This window comes from Xyrauchen texanus, chromosome 6 (genome assembly GCF_025860055.1).
Source record: "Xyrauchen texanus isolate HMW12.3.18 chromosome 6, RBS_HiC_50CHRs, whole genome shotgun sequence".
Lineage (NCBI taxonomy): Eukaryota > Metazoa > Chordata > Actinopteri > Cypriniformes > Catostomidae > Xyrauchen > Xyrauchen texanus.
In genome coordinates, this window is record NC_068281.1 from 11694606 (window position 1) to 11711520 (window position 16915).

General features: G+C 37.7%; 1 protein-coding gene across 1 annotated transcript in view; it reads left to right on the top strand.

Annotated features, from left to right (window-relative positions):
- The first annotated feature begins 4235 nt into the window (after nucleotides 1–4235).
- The window catches only part of LOC127645418 (heparan-sulfate 6-O-sulfotransferase 1-A-like), a 215544-nt gene continuing 202864 nt past the window's right edge, over nucleotides 4236–16915 (top strand). The window contains exon 1 of the mRNA XM_052129027.1: nucleotides 4236–5025. Within this exon, the coding sequence (XP_051984987.1) occupies nucleotides 4505–5025 (521 nt within the window). The 5' untranslated portion in view covers nucleotides 4236–4504. The remainder of the gene's footprint in view (nucleotides 5026–16915) is intronic.

Consider the following 16915-nt stretch of genomic DNA (forward strand, 5'->3'; position numbering starts at 1 on the left):
TTCGCTTAGGAATGTTCACACAGAACATTGACAGATTATTAAAGTTTTGGTTTAAATTGTTCTCAAGAAATATTTATTTTTATTGAGTTTCACTTAGTTTACTTGGGTCTGCATTCACCTGCCATTGCGTTTGAGGTGGAAGAGGCAAATATTATCAAGGCAACATGCAGTAGCATTTAAGCGTGATTAAACTGTTTGTGTAATTCTACTATTAGCATTAATACATTTTAATAATACAATTCAATTCTATACATTTTGTGTAATTTCAAGTAATTTTGTATGTAGGACATGCAATCCCCACACATTACAAAATAAATATAGTAGATCATATTTTTGTTAATATCTAGATCTACTATGTGGTACATTCTATTATTTTATAAGATACACTTTTATGAGGCAAAACACATTTGTAACTTATCATTTATTACTACATTTCTCACTGTACAACTTCACACAGCTCACAATAATGCCCACTAGCTGTGGAGTAGGAATCCAGCAGGACTAGCTCAAGCCTAAACTTTTCTGTGTTGGTTTTATGTTTCACTGTTTTCACCAAGAATTAATATGGGAACTCTTATTCTCCGCCAAAAAAAATAAACAACAATTAAATTGTGATTGGTAGCCTCCAATTAAATTTCCTCTTACAAGTTTTTAAATTTTTTTTTAATTTTTTTTTTTTACAAAAGATAATAGAAACATGTATGAAAAAAAATTATTGTTTTAAATTTTTTTTTGGTACTTAATGGGAAAACTAATCTGGTAAAAAAAGAAAAAAAAGTACTAGAAAACAAAATGTTATTCTGTACTAGAAAAGGATATTAAATGAATCTTGCAGGCTCAATACAAGTTAAGATCAATTAACAGAATTTTGGGATAATGTTGATTATCACAAAAAATAATATAGGCTCGTCCCTCCTTAAAAACAAATATTGAAGTGAATGTGGTCAATTTTTGAAGGGTTTAAAAGCAGAAATGTGAAGCTTATAAATTGTAATAATTTCATAAAAGTACTTATATTAATTCTTCTGTTAAAACTCATGTATTATTTGAGCTCTAAGGTTGTTCAAATTGTTTAAATTTAGGGTTTTATGGTTTGTTGAAATTATATTGTCATGGCAACGAAGTTATAAAATTGACTGCACAGAAAAGGTTAATAAGTGATGTGTCAAACTAAAATCAAGTTTACACACATATTGTTTATGTCTTATGGCTATACTTTTGAAACAGTGAGTATTTTAAAGTTTATAATTAGCCCCATTCACTTCCATTGAAGTGCCTCATTGCAGATATATTTTTATTTATTTTTTTAAAGAAAATAAATTATGAGTCAAAACAAATTTTGTGGTAATCAATATTATGCCACTAATGATGTCGATTGAGGTTAACTTGCACTTAACCCGGAATATTCCTTTAATAAGCTAAAAAAAAATAAAAAAAATAAAAACTGAAAACACTGCATTGTTATGCATTAAAACAAGCAAGTACATCCCCACCGATATTTATACCATGATCAATGGAAACATGTAAATTCTTCACACTGTATATCTAATCACGTCTGAAATGAACATCCTGTCAGTCTTTCCAGTGCCATGACATCAGTTACGCTCAGGCCTCCTGCAGCTCCATGCACGTTTAGAGAGAATCTCTGTACACTTAAAAAAAAAAAACTTGTTGTTCTGGTGGCCATACGTATCATCATTTATTTTAGGTGGGCATACCCAAAATCCTTAGAAAGTTAGGTGGGAATATGGCGTTTCAATAGAAACCCCCGCGTTTGCTAGAACAAATGTAGTTCACTTGGAATCAATTTGATGTGCAGTCGAGCTTCTTTAAAAAATAATAATAATAATAATAGGCCTATATATATATATATATATACAGGTGAAACTCGAAAAATTAGAATATCGTGCAAAAGTTCATTAATTTCAGTAATTCAACTTAAAAGGTGAAACTAATATATTATATAGACTCATTAAAAGCAAAGTAAGATATTTCAAGCCTTTATTTGATATAATTTTGATGATTATGGCTTACAGCTTATGAAAACCCCAAATTCAGAATCTCAGAAAATTTGAATATTGTGAAAAGGTTCAGTATTGTAGGCTCAAAGTGTCACACTCTAATCAGCTAAACACCTGCAAAGGGTTCCTGAGCCTTTAAATGGTCTCTCAGTCTGGTTCAGTTGAATTCACAATCATGGGGAAGACTGCTGACCTGACAGTTGTGCAGAAAACCATCATTGACACCCTCCACAAGGAGGGAAAGCCTCAAAAGGTAATTGCAAAAGAAGTTGGATGTTCTCAAAGTGCTGTATCAAAGCACATTAATAGAAAGTTAAGTGGAAGGGAAAAGTGTGGAAGAAAAAGGTGCACAAGCAGCAGGGACGACCGTAGCCTGGAGAGGATTGTCAGGAAAAGGCCATTCAAATGTGTGGGGAGCTTCACAAGGAGTGGACTGAGGCTGGAGTTACTGCATCAAGAGCCACCACACACAGACGGGTCCTGGACATGGGCTTCAAATGTCAAACGTCTTACCTGGGCTAAAGAAAAAAGAACTGGTCTGTTGCTCAGTGGTCCAAAGTCCTCTTTTCTGATGACAGCAAATTTTGCATCTCATTTGGAAACTAAGGTCCCAGAGTCTGGAGGAAGAATGGAGAGGCACACAATCCAAGATGCTTGAAGTCCAGTGTGAAGTTTCCACAGTCTGTGTTGGTTTGGGGAGCCATGTCATCGGCTGGTGTTGGTCCACTGTGCTTTATTAAGTCCAGAGTCAACGCAGCCGTCTACCGGGACATTTTAGAGCACTTCATGCTTCCTTCAGCAGACAAGCTTTATGGAGATGCTGACTTCATTTTCCAGCAGGACTTGGCACCTGCCCACACTGCCAAAAGTACCAAAACCTGGTTCAATGACCATGGTATTACTATGCTTGATTGGCCAGCAAACTCGCCTGACCTGAACCCCATAGAGAATCTATGGGGCATTGCTAAGAGAAAGATGAGAGACATGAGACCAAACAATGCAGAAGAGCTGAAGGCCGCTATTGAAGCATCTTGGTCTTCCATAACACCTCAGCAGTGCCACAGGCTGATAGCATCCATGCCACGCCGCATTGAGGCAGTAATTAATGCAAAAGGGGCCCAAACCAAGTACTGAGTACATATGCATGATTATACTTTTCAGAGGGCCGACATTTCTGTATTTAAAAACCTTATTTTTATTGATTTCATGTAATATTCAAATTTTCTGAGATTCTGAATTTGGGGTTTTCATAAGCTGTAAGCCATAATCATCAATAATATATCAAATAAAGGCTTGAAATATCTTACTTTGCTTGTAATGAGTCTATATAATATATTAGTTTCACCTTTTAAGTTGAATACTGAAATTAATGAACTTTTGCACGATATTCTAATTTTTCGAGTTTCACCTGTATATATATATATATATATATATATATATACCCGAGACGGGTGTGTTACGTCATAAATATAAAATGTTTAGGTTACTGTGTCAAGTTAAATATAGTTTAATACGCAATCTTTAAACACATCTTGAGATCCCATAGATCGTATTTGCGCTCCTTCGAGTGTTTTGAAAGCAAGAAAGTAACACATCTACCAACTGAAGTATTTTCTTCACTGTATAAACTGTGCATTGCTCATCCAGCTGAAATTTCACTTACTGCCCTCTGGAGTAAATAGGTGGTACTACAAGCTTACATTTCTCAGGAATCTTCCTTATTATGGTCTTATTATGGTCATTATGGGCATGCGATTAATTGCGTAGTTTTTTTATGTTAAATCGTCAGCCCTAATATATATATATATATATATATATATATATATATATATATATATATATATATATTGTATTGTGACGTTTCAATAGAAACCACGGGCGTTGACTAGGACCAAAGTAGTACAATTTGAATCAATAAAATAAAAAATAAAAAAATAAAAATAAATATATATATATATATATTTTTTATTTTTTTATTCAAATACATATGTATGTATGTGTATGTGTGTGTATGTATATATATATATATATATATATATATATATATACACACACACACACACACACACACACACATACATACAGGTATATCTTGAAACCGTATTGTGACGTTTCAATAGAAACCGCGGGCGTTGACTAGAACCTTAATATTTACCTTATTTTTGGTTTTGAGCGCGCGTGTATTGGGAAAGAGGGTGTCGCGTTGAACGCGGGAGGAAGAGCTTCACATCGTTGCGACCAGGACTTTAAACACACTGTAGCCTGCACACACACACTGTGCCATACAGTGGTGGAAGGAGGGAGATCGTACTGTACTGGATCTTACCCTGCAACATCCCTGATACAATGTGTCCGATCATTTACTTTCTGCCATAATGTCTCTGATTATTTACTTCTCGCGCGTGCTGCTCTGACCGCGGTGTGTTTATATGGAGACTGCGTATCGGTACCCTCAAAAACAGTCAACCGGGAAATGGTAACACATGAACCTCCTCACTGGAAGGAACATGGTTGAGAGGAGCAGCAAATTTCTGTTCATCGTTGTCGGCTCGGTTCTGTTCATGCTGATTTTGTATCAGTACGTGGCTCCGGGGATGATGAACTTCGGCTCTCCGCACGGGTACATGATGGAAGACGATGCGGATCTCTTCCCGACTCCTGATCCTCATTACGTGAAGAAATACTATTTCCCCATCCGAGATTTGGAGCGGACGGTGGATTTTGAAATCAAAGGGGATGATGTGATCGTGTTCCTCCACATCCAGAAGACCGGCGGCACCACGTTCGGCAGGCATCTGGTCCAGAACGTGAGGCTGGAGGTGCCGTGTGATTGCAGACCGGGACAGAAGAAGTGTACCTGTTACCGACCCAACAGGAAAGAGACCTGGCTCTTCTCGCGGTTCTCCACCGGTTGGAGTTGTGGCTTACACGCGGACTGGACCGAACTGACCAACTGCGTACCGGGGGTTTTGAACAAAAAGGAGAACAGGATGAAAAACCAAAGGTGATGCTTGTTTATTTATTATAACTAGATGGCTCTTTCACAACATAGACAGCTGTCTACCTATACAGCATTTTTTGGGCATTCTTTGCGCGTTCAGGATTTTTGGGCACTCTAGACGTGTGCAGCCTACCCTCAAACGCTGTATAGATAGGAACCTTAATAGATTTCTGAACCAGTCCGTGTGTGTAAGAACTCAGTTCTTCAACTTTAGTGAGTTACAAGCATCTGCAGTATGTTCTTGGTTTATACACAATTATTAAGTCAATCATTTTTTTTGCATTCAGTTTTTATTTTTTATTTTTATGAAACCAGAGGACAACCTTACAAAAATGTGTCATGGCAACCACCAAAGTATAGTATACTGTAGTTACTTTTATCATTGTTAAGTATGACACTAACCGCATTTTCTTCATGTTGCAACGCATGCTTCAGGGAACGCTCAAATCAGCAACGTTGTTCTGTATGAAATTGTTCCTTCAGACAACTCTGTTAGGCTTGTTGGGGCAACATTTGGGGGAATATTGTTGGTCTACCATGTGTTTTTATGTAGATACAAAGTAATTACCATTTTGTAGTATTGGTGACTCAAAAAACACCATAGGTAAGCTGTATAAAATGTAATTAAATGTATTTTTATATGGCATTTCGGTTGAAACTATGGTTCCCATGGTACATTTTTGGAGAAGCTTTTATGGTGTCTATTCTTTGTATTATCACATGTGGGAAAAAGCTGAAAAGACTTCGCTACACATTTCCTTTTAGATATCTCCATATGTTTTCTTTCCAATGCTGCTTGTGGAAAATTACTGCATTTTAAAACTGGTACTTGTAAACATTAGTTAGAGTAAGTTCTACCAGGATTGTGTTTATGGAATTTATCCCATATATCCCTGTACACTCTAAAGCAAGACTTTTGTTGAATGTTTGATATGAACTGTCTAAATGAGTTAACTATCTTTCCCCACTTACACATGATGGGCTCATAAAAACATTTAATCTGCTTCAGTTGGTTATAAAGACATTGGAGCTGTTTACAAAGTGTAGTAAATGTACTGTTGGAATAATGAAAAACCATCGCATTGCCCTGCACTTAGACTTTAGTTTTAATAGGATTTTCTGGATTAAATTATCTAAGCCCAGCAAAGTCAAATACATCAGATCAGATTTACCAAATAATCACCAGCCCATCTCCTCTTCCTAAAAAACACATTCTACATCCATCATAACCTCGGAAAAGAAAAAAAGACATCCCTGGTTTGGATCCCCCGATATCACAGAGATGTCATTACTCATGTTGCTTTTGGCGACCTTAGGAATGCAATGCTGATATGTATGCACATTCCTCTCTTTGATTAATCTCTCCAGTGATAAAGGCAGACAGACCACACCACTGTTATTCTTCTCTAATTTATCACACATGTGTACATGGGCACATTGTGAATTTTACACAGGTCGCCATTGAGAGGAGTTTGATAATGTTTTTGAAATCTGCATTATTCTGATAATTAGATGAGAAATAATGTGCATAGATCATGTTAATTTGACACGGTGCTTTGTTGCATGGGTCTAAGCACTCTTTTTACATTAGTAAAGCTCATCATCTTTTCACAAAACCTTCAAACTAAATTATCAGGGTAACAGAAAACTGCTACCTCAGAACTTAAGGATATTGCATTAGGCATTTATTTTGAGCAATCGAAAACATTAAAAGTCTACTTATTAAAACAACATAATTAACCCATGATGGTGTATGAAATGGAATCAACCGGTGGAATCTCTTGTAGATATTTTGAGCTGCAGAGCATTGCTGTGTTCCTTGTCTTGCTGTGGTTGTACCAAACCTTTTGATGCATATTTTGAGATGGTATTTAAAGGGATAGTACACCCAAAAATGGAAATTGTTATTTTGCCGAGGCCGATAAATCAGCCGATATTCTGACTTTTTTTTAACTATTAGTATCAGCCGATATATTTTCCCGTTTGGCCAATTTGTTTCTTGAGGGCACCGAAAATCGCCTGCTTGCATATGAAGTGACTGAGACATGTAAATGACAAGTCATGGTTCGTTTTGTTATGTGCACTCATGTTACTACAATAACAGACCGGGTTTGTAACATAGTCTCATTTAAACGGACTGTATTACAGATCTGCGGCAGACACGTTCAAGCTCATAATGTTAAAGTGCTTATCTGTATCATTCCCCCTCTCTCTCCTCAGCAGTTCCCTGTAAATTTTAACTGTCTTGTCTAATGATAAAAAGGCAAATATCAATAAAACTGATATCATATACCGTCTGCAAATATGCACATATCTCTTTTAAATAGATGTAATAAACAAACCTCACAAAACGTATGCAGATCCAGCATCCAGTGGAGCGCTCATATATATTCCTCTGAAGCATGTATTCTAACAGTCTCTCTTCAGCCGTTCCCTGTAACTTTTAACTTTCTTGTCTAATGATAAAAGGCAAATATCTATAAAACTTCTATTAAATGCTATTTGCAAATATGCATGTATCTCGTTTAAACAGATGTAATTCATGAACCTCACGAAAATCCAACGTTTTCTTAATGTTGAGTGCTCATCTAATAGCTTCCTCTGAAGTGCATATTCTATCAGCCAGAATGAAAACTTAAGGATCAGAATATAAGATTCCTCTGATTCACAAATCATGATGGTCAGTCCGTGACAATCCAAGCAGGCAATCAAGTAGCTCTTATTCCATAGAAGTGTGAGAAACCTTGCTGTAAATGATGGCGATGGAGGCTTTTCTTTGACCACCATATGTAACATTACATAACTACCATATGACAATAGCCTGCTCCCCTACCCAGCGCAGTTTACATATCTGTCACAGAGAATTGAGTTGATTGCAGAGCTGTATGATTAGCAGGGCCATTTCTAAGCATATTGGAGGCCACCCGCAATAATATTATTTACAACATGGACATTGGGGAGTCCAGCTATACAATCCACATTACACAAATACCTGTTTTCCCTATTCTCCAATATCCCTTAATATAAATACTAAAACTAAAATAAAACTAAATATACTGAAAAACTAAACTAAATTGGAGTGAAAAATGTTAAATGAAATAGAAATAAAAACTAAATGAAAAATTCTAAATTTACAAAGTACGGAAACAGCTAATGTTACATAAACATAGCCACATAATTTGTACTAACTTACCTTTGATGAAGTGCTCACTGCACACATGAGCATTATCCGACTCGGCTCCTCCAGACAGCAGACGCAGGTTTACAAGCCATTTTTCCAGTGTTTTTCAGTCAATTTCTTGCATTTTCCCCCTTATGAACAACAAAGTTTGGTACGCGATAAAAGCTCCTTGTGATTTCTCGGTTTGAGCAACCGTAAATGATGCAAAACATAGGCAATTTGAGTTTGTGATAGTGCTTTCCTATGTAGAAAATCACTTCCTGCCCTCCATCTGCATTTCGTGCCACATCAATGCAGTGCCGTGACGTCATGTGCAAACAAGCTATAAAAGATCTTACCTGTTAAGAAAAAAGCAATCTTGGAGTTGGTTTTAAATCCTTTCTCAACACCTCTGAAAAGCCAAACCGACGTCGATTCATGGTTTATTATGGGCTCTGTCACTTTCCCTTTTTGCTTGAAGACTCTTCTCGGTTCGAGGTTTCTTTATTTTTACAAAGGTTGATTCTCCAGAGGTTTGCCTTTTTGAAAGATCCCTGGTCAATTATATGTTGTGACTAAAATCTTTCAGCATCAAGCTTCTACCACATCTTCCACCGCGCTATACAAGCATTGGACCTTCTTTTCTTTATTTACAGACATGACGTAAACACACAAAGACGAATGTCGGAAGTATCCAATTTCCAATTAAATTCATCCCAACAGCTCTTAAATATAAATCATTATTATATGCTTACCATGGTGAATCGAGGTAAGGCAAAAACACAGTTTGGATTTTTGGTGTACTCGCTAATTAATAAAATTTTTGTTTATTTCTAACCCAAAAATGTTACATAGTGTAGTTTTAAAGTTTATTTGCCACATTCTTAGTTGGAATGACAGTGAAATGCTTTGAATCATGAAACATTTTGAGATGGTTCAGGATCCTGCTTGCTTAAGCCTTACCTTCCTATGCCTTGACTGCACTCCTTCAAATTAGAAGCATGTTGGGTGGCCAAAGCACAGGGCTTATCACCTGTTGTCAGTCTAGTGAGTTACAGTTCTTAGAAGCCAACAGCATTTCCTACATCAGGTGGGAAGCCAACTGACAGCTGTGTCAATCTGCTTGTTTGTTAGACATGTTTAACAAGGTTGTTTAAATTTAAATCTATCTCTCTGCTCCCAGACGACAGGACTGTTTCTTGTGTCTCCTCATGCGCTCTTCATCGGCCATTAGAGTAGGGAATGACAAGCTTTTAATTACAAATAGGTCGCATTCAGATTGGCTAGATTTCCAGTCACATTTTCTGAATCATATTCACGGTGGGCAGCACTCTGGGGAATTGGGTGAAGTGAGAGCGATGGGGGCATTTTAATTGTTTAACTAGATGTGAATCACCGCATTCTCATTGAAGCACCGGTTTGAGTCGGCAAGCCATCTGGCATGCGGTGTGTGTTGCTGTCAAGCATGAAGCACAGGGGTTGCAGATAGACTGGTGAATGGAGACATGAGGAGAGTGGCTGTTTGTGTGGGTGTGAGGTGGGAGAATATGCTTCCTACAGCAATAGGCGTGTGTAATCAGCCACCATGATTGTGTCAAGGATGTGTATAATCGGTTTAATGAACGGTCGGCATCTGCTCTTCAGGTGACACACTCAGTGGAACTGTAGAAATGGGGCCTCTGTCTTTCAGATGCCCTTCAAGAGTACATTTAATGACACATGTTAAGGTCAGTTCACACTGCCCAACAAACACCAACACCTCAAACATGTTATAGTTGGCTGTTGTATTTAGAATGTTGAGAAACATAACTCATGTTCACATTGATCAAAAAACAAGGTCGTGTCTAGAAGGTAACCATCTCATGTCAAGATTCTTGCGCATGCATGTTCTGCCGCTTTCACGGGATGCGAAGTGGGGAAACTCACGAATATGAATTAGGTTAGGCACTGTAAAAGATTATTTATTTATTTATTTATTTTTTGTTTCTCCCATTATTCTCCACAATTTTGAATGTCCAATCCGCTCTAAGTCCTCGTGGTGGCGTAGTAACTCGCTTCATTCAGGGTGGTGGAGGATGAATCTCAGTTGCCTCTGCGTCTGAGACCATCAATCCACACATCTTATCACGTGGCTTGTTGAGCGCGTTGCCACAGAGACATAGCACATGTGGAGGCTTCATACTATTCTCCACGGCATCCACGCACATCTCACCACACGCCCACCGAGAGTGAACCACATTATAGCGGCCACAAGGAGGTTAGCCCATGTGTGTTACTGTCATGGAATATTGTTAACTAGTGGTATAATACATCAATTGGCTCCACTGTTTGGAGTTTGACTGGTGGCCTAGTGGTAACATTCTCAGGTTTAGTGTATAAGATTGCGGGTTCAAATCTTCCCATTTGTATAACTTTTTATAATAAACCTGGATTGCACCTGCACATCTTTGGATGTATATCTTGAGTGGGTACACATGTGTTTTCATATTTATTTGTGATTTGACTGGAAAGGAGTGAGTAGAGTGTGTGCATGAAAGAACAACACCACTGATTAATGCAAATGAGCACACATACAATTAAAATAACTCATTATGGAATTGACTATAACAAATTAACACATTAACTCTTATTTTAACACACACAAATGAAATGTTCATAAACCCCCCTACACATGATGGAAAAGTATCATACACTTAACAACCAATTTAAAGTTATTTGTGCCTTAACATGAACTTCTGTCAAAACATTACTGTACCCTAGAAACATGGGATGCATTGCAATATGAGATTTCAAGAGACAAAATATATATTTTTAAGTTATGGATTGCACATGTGAGCACCATTGCAAGACTCTTAATAATGATGATAAAACAACATAAAAGACAGAACTTGATACAATGCTACATATACAAGTGCGTTCATCAACTCAGCACAACTTGATACTTTAAGAGACATGTTTTATGATCTCCCTCATTAACAAACTGAAAGGCATATTATATACACTTCTTGGCTACTTCTACAAATTCCCTCATGAGTTTCATCCACACAAACTGCTGAACTCAACACACATATAGTTTTGTTTACTTTAGAGGGGAATGGAATGCTTTAACAAATTCGCTAAATGCAAGTGACTGTGTTTCTCCTGATCTAACAATACAGTTGCAGAAACACACATTTATTTTCTTTGGTTTTACAGGGACTACACTAACGTCATTGCTATGGCAAAGGTTCGTGATGAAGTCCGATTACGTCAGAGTTTATTGGAGTTTGATGTAAATCATACCAAACTACTCAAACATTCCAAGACCTGACAAACGCAGATTGAACATTTTCAGTTGGTGAAAACATAGCAATGAATGCCAACAATCGGCAACAGAGTAAACACATTGATCCGACAAAACCCAACAACTGTTGGATGTTTTTGTTTGTTGGAATTAGCTGGGGCAGTGAATTGGCCTTTAGAGCTGCATGTCAGAAGAGATTGCAAATGTTTGATTTGTGTCAACTTGAATTTACTCCTGTTGCATCAAATGGGGGCAATGTAACCAATCACAGACAGTCTGTTTCAAACTTTCTGTGTATAATTTATTCAAAATTTGAAACACAATTTTGTTTATCAAGCTGCTAAAAAAACAGCTATACAGTAGTTCAGCAACAGTGTCAGCTTGTTTTAAATGTGTAGCTCACAAATATGAGAAAAAACTAGAAACAAATAATTCCACACGACTCTTCTCTTTCACTTCTTCAAAATCCATATGATAATTGTGTGTGAGGAACAGTCTAAAATTAGGTTGTTTTTGTGACAGACTTTTCTTTTTTGGGTGAATTGTCCCTTTATATATCCACGTAATCTATTTGATGTGATTGATCATTTCTAGCCATTATAGACAAGGATAGAATCAGGATTGGGGCAGCCTGGTCAGGAGGGTTGGCGCAGCGATCAAGCAGACACAAATTAATTGAAATGACATTGACAAGGTGCTGATGGTGTACCAAAGCTCATTGTCGAGTTGCTGTTTTTTCTATATATTTATGGTGATTACTTTAGAAGTAAATGAAGTGGTACTTTTTTATTACCATTCAGTTGTGAGCTCCAAAGAGTAATTTGAAAATAAACCCATCATATTAGGCCTATATGAGTGAGAGAAGATCCATCACCTACTGTATATAAAAAGTTTAAAGCTCATAAAATACAAATAAACACATTTATTTAAACAAAATCCTGTGTATGTGTGTGTACATGTGTTCAAGGGATGCGAGAGAATGGGCTGTGTAACTGTCACTTTTATTCCGTAGCCCTGTCAATTTAAAGATAGTGTGGCAGATTTTTAATCCCAGTCCAATAAACTGGCACAGACAAATCCTGCAGTAGTGTTGTCACTCTTTTCTTTTAAATTCATAAATATGTTCTCTCTCTCTCTCTCTCTTTCTCTCTCACCATCTCTCTATTTTCCTGTTCCTTTAGCGGCGTCAGTCTCTAATAAACAGGCAAGGTACTTTTCCCACACTGTGGCTTTATATACCCAAGCTTGACTAAAACATTAGAAGGAATGTATTTTCATTATTTACTGGAATTTTTAAAATGGTTGGCCCTACTAATGGACAGCATATATAAAATGGATAACAATACTTGGTGTACATTGGCATATGGGAGACCACTACAACCCAGTGTGGGGCCCCTTTCATTGGGTTATGAACCAATGAGTTCTAGATAGACTCCCATGTAGGATTGGCTAAGAGTTTGTCAACTGCTTTTCTGTGAGAAGAAAAGTTTAGAAAAGTTGTTCATTCTTAGCAGCAAATTATGGTGGGTCCTCATTAGTCCAAAATGTCATATTTTAGGCAAGCACACTAGAGACCTGCCACATTGAACCCTTCTAAAGGACCTACAATACATCGACAATGATAAAAAGAAAATATCCCAATGGAGCATAGGAAAGGCAATATGAAATGAAGGCTAAAGATCAGAGAGCTAAATTGTCCAGAACAACATTGCTGTTTCAATCAGTAAAGCTGTTTTGCTCCTGCTACAAACCTTGTTGGGGGTGGGTGGTGTCATCATCCCCAGATTTGGCAAAGTGCCTAACAGTCAATGTAAAAACACTGTAAATGTACACAGGGTCCCCGTCAAATGTTTGGAAACATCTGACTGAATGTGTTTGTTCCTCATGATCTTAAATAGTCTTTCTTTTGTTAAATGGTCTACTTTAAGTTTAAAAGCATGCCAGGTGGATAACTCATGAAGATAATGGTTGGCTATTTCAAAGAATATAAAATGAAAGATTATTTTTTAAATAACACATTGTGACTGGTACTGCTGTATAGAAATTGAGTATAGGTAAACATTTATAGTAAATAGTAGTGCAAGTAGACACAAGGTAGTGCTACAGGAGAAACTGTGATGTTTCAACCAGCATGATTGTCAGACTCCTGGTTGAAGTTCCTAAATATATGTTTTGGATTGAGATCATTGTGTGTAATATATGGGAGTAGGTGATCAAATAGGGCAAATGTGTGAGCGCAAAACACCATTGACCTAATGAGTAATTTAGCAAGTGTTGTCAAGTAGTGCTTGATATTCGAGGGAGATGTTCTCCACTGTGGTCAATTATTTAAGATGTGTCCTCCACGTCTGGCCGCAGGGGCTAAGGGGCCACACTGTTATAGGTCTGGCTCACTCCTTAAGATTGTACATGTGTGTATTTGCACGTGCTGGTGTGGGTTTGCACACTCCACAAATTATAGTCTGATGTGGTTAGTGGTTTTGTGATCTTTGTGGTCTGGAGGTCAGTAGATCTGAGCTAATAAAATCCTCCAGCTCTCTGCGTGAATCCATATTCAGGCTCTGGAAGTGTGAGTCAGATGCATTGGCGGTCTCCAGATCTGCTTGAAGCAAAGCGTGGAGGTTCAGATGGGCCAGTTTTCCCAGAACAGTAAGAAAAGAGTTTGGAGCCAGGCCTGGTAGCAGCAGCCTGACCTCGATGTGTTAATCCCATCAGATCAGTGTGGATTAAATACAGGCTGCTCAAAGCCCGTTATGTGGTAATGAAGAATCGGTGCTCACCCACCACAAAATCAAGGGATCCATGCTCTAGTAGGAATTATTCTAAGAACATACAGGGCCATATTTTAAGAGTGCTAGTGTTACGTGCAGTGCTATGCCATAAATCATAAGCGCAAGGTCAGTGGGCTTGGCCATGAAATTTTGGTATTTTCGTGGAATCATGCGCTAAGTCTATGTAAAAGTAGGTTGCGAAATCACACACGAAATAAATGCAAAGTTTTATCCGGATATTATTCCACCGTCTGCATCCTATTATAAGCTACATTTTATTCCCTCATGCACCAGCGATATAAACCAAGACGGCACATTCATTAGAAGTTGGTAGTGTAAATGGACTGTATGCAGTGAATTAGAAGAATTGAAAATTACGTTCTTTTGTGCATTAAAATGTGTGCTTGATAATTGTTGGGCATATTTCTATGACAGTGACACACTTTTTTTATATGCATGGAAAATGTGATTCTCGTCTGAATTTGGATATAGTCTCCATTAAATAACAGAGAATGTAAGTATTATTAATCATATTCATTTACTGACACACAAATCATATTAATAGTAATTTTATCGGCACACAATTCACTTCTACGGTTAATTTTGAAATATTTAATTAATTTCTTGTAAAAAAATAAAGAATCCAAAAAATATATCTAAATTAAAATTGCACTTCAAACTAAATGAAAATATAATCAAAATAACGAAGTGGTCAAAAAATCATAGCTTAACAATTCCAAACACTTTACTCTCTCCAACTTCTTCCACCTGCCCATTTTGCAGTGACTTAAAAATCACTCAACTCACGACAACAGGTGGAAAAATACCTTTAGACTTACAAATTAGACCATGAATAAAATTGTAAATTTACACATAATAATAATAGTAATAATTGAAAAATAAACCATGACTTATAGATAGTTTAACACAAATCTCATAATTTAGTTTACATATAAGACTCATATAAAACTCTTATTGTCAGGGACAAAATTTGATGATCCACTATATTTTCATGGTTTGGACATGAACTTTATTACCATCTGCTTTTGGAATCTCCAAACTGCAAATACAGGAACTGAGTTTAAACTTTGCCTTGATTAAAGAGTTTTAAAGAGGTTTTAGCGCAACAACCTTTTTCACAGGAAAATAGCAAATTGTGCTTTGCACCACTTAATTACCATACAATAGACCCACAGTTTGCATGCATACACCCACAATAGTGCAAACACTTCCACCCATGCGCATTGCGCTTGCATGAAAATTGCGATTAGAATTAGCGCTCTTACAAAAATTGGATAAGATTGGTATCTTGGTTGTTGTGTGTAGCGCTGTACTTTGTGCACTCACAAAAATAGAGCCCTTCGTTTCTATGTTTTTATGTGTTCCTTCCTCATATTCAATATACAGTGAGGAAAATAAGTATTTGAACACCCTGCTATTTTGCAAGATCTCCCACTTAGAAATCATGGAGGGGTCTGATATTGTCATCGTAGGTGCATGTCCACTGTGAGAGACATCTAAAAAAAAAAAAATCCAGAAATCACAATGTATGATTTTTTAACTATTTATTTGTATGATACAGCTGCAAATAAGTATTTGAACACCTGAGAAAATCAATGTTAATATTTGGTACAGTAGCCTTTGTTTGCAATTACAGAGGTCAAACGTTTCCTGTAGTTTTTCACCAGGTTTGCACACACTGCAGGAGGGATTTTGGCCCACTCCTCCACACAGATCTTCTCTAGATCAGTCAGGTTTCTGGGCTGTCGCTGAGAAACACGGAGTTTGAGCTCCCTCCAAAGATTCTGTATTGGGTTTAGGGCTGGAGACTGGCTAGGCCATGCCAGAACCTTGATATGCTTCTTACAGAGCCACTCCTTGGTTATCCTGGCTGTGTGCTTCGGGTCATTGTCATGTTGGAAGACCCAGCCTCGACCCATCTTCAATGCTCTAACTGAGGGAAGGAGGTTGTTCCCCAAAATCTCGCAATACATGGCCCCGGTCATCCTCTCCTTAATACAGTGCAGTCGCCCTGTCCCATGTGCAGAAAAACCCCCCCAAAGCATGATGCTACCACCCCCATGCTTCACAGTAGGGATGGTGTTCTTCGGATGGTACTCATCATTCTTCTTACTCCAAACACGGTTAGTGGAATTATGACCAAAAAGTTCTATTTTGGTCTCATCTGACCACATGACTTTCTCCCATGACTCCTCTGGATCATCCAAATGGTCATTGGCAAACTTAAGACGGGCCTTGACATGTGCTGGTTTAATCAGGGGAACCTTCCGTGCCATGCATGATTTCAAACCATGACGTCTTAGTATATTACCAACAGTAACCTTGGAAATGGTGGTCCCAGCTCTTTTCAGGTCATTGAGCAGCTCCTCCCGTGTAGTTCTGGGCTGATTTCTCACCTTTCTTAGGATCATTGAGACCCCACGAGGTGAGATCTTGCATGGAGCCCCAGTCCGAGGGAGACTGACAGTCATGTTTAGCTTCTTCCATTTTCTAATGATTGCTCCAACAGTGGACCTTTTTTCACCAAGCTGCTTGGCAATTTCCCCGTAGCCCTTTCCAGCCTTGTGGAGGTGTACAATTTTGTCTCTAGTGTCTTTGGACAGCTCTTTGGTCTTGGCCATGTTAGTAGTTGGATTCTTACTGATTGTATGGGGTGGA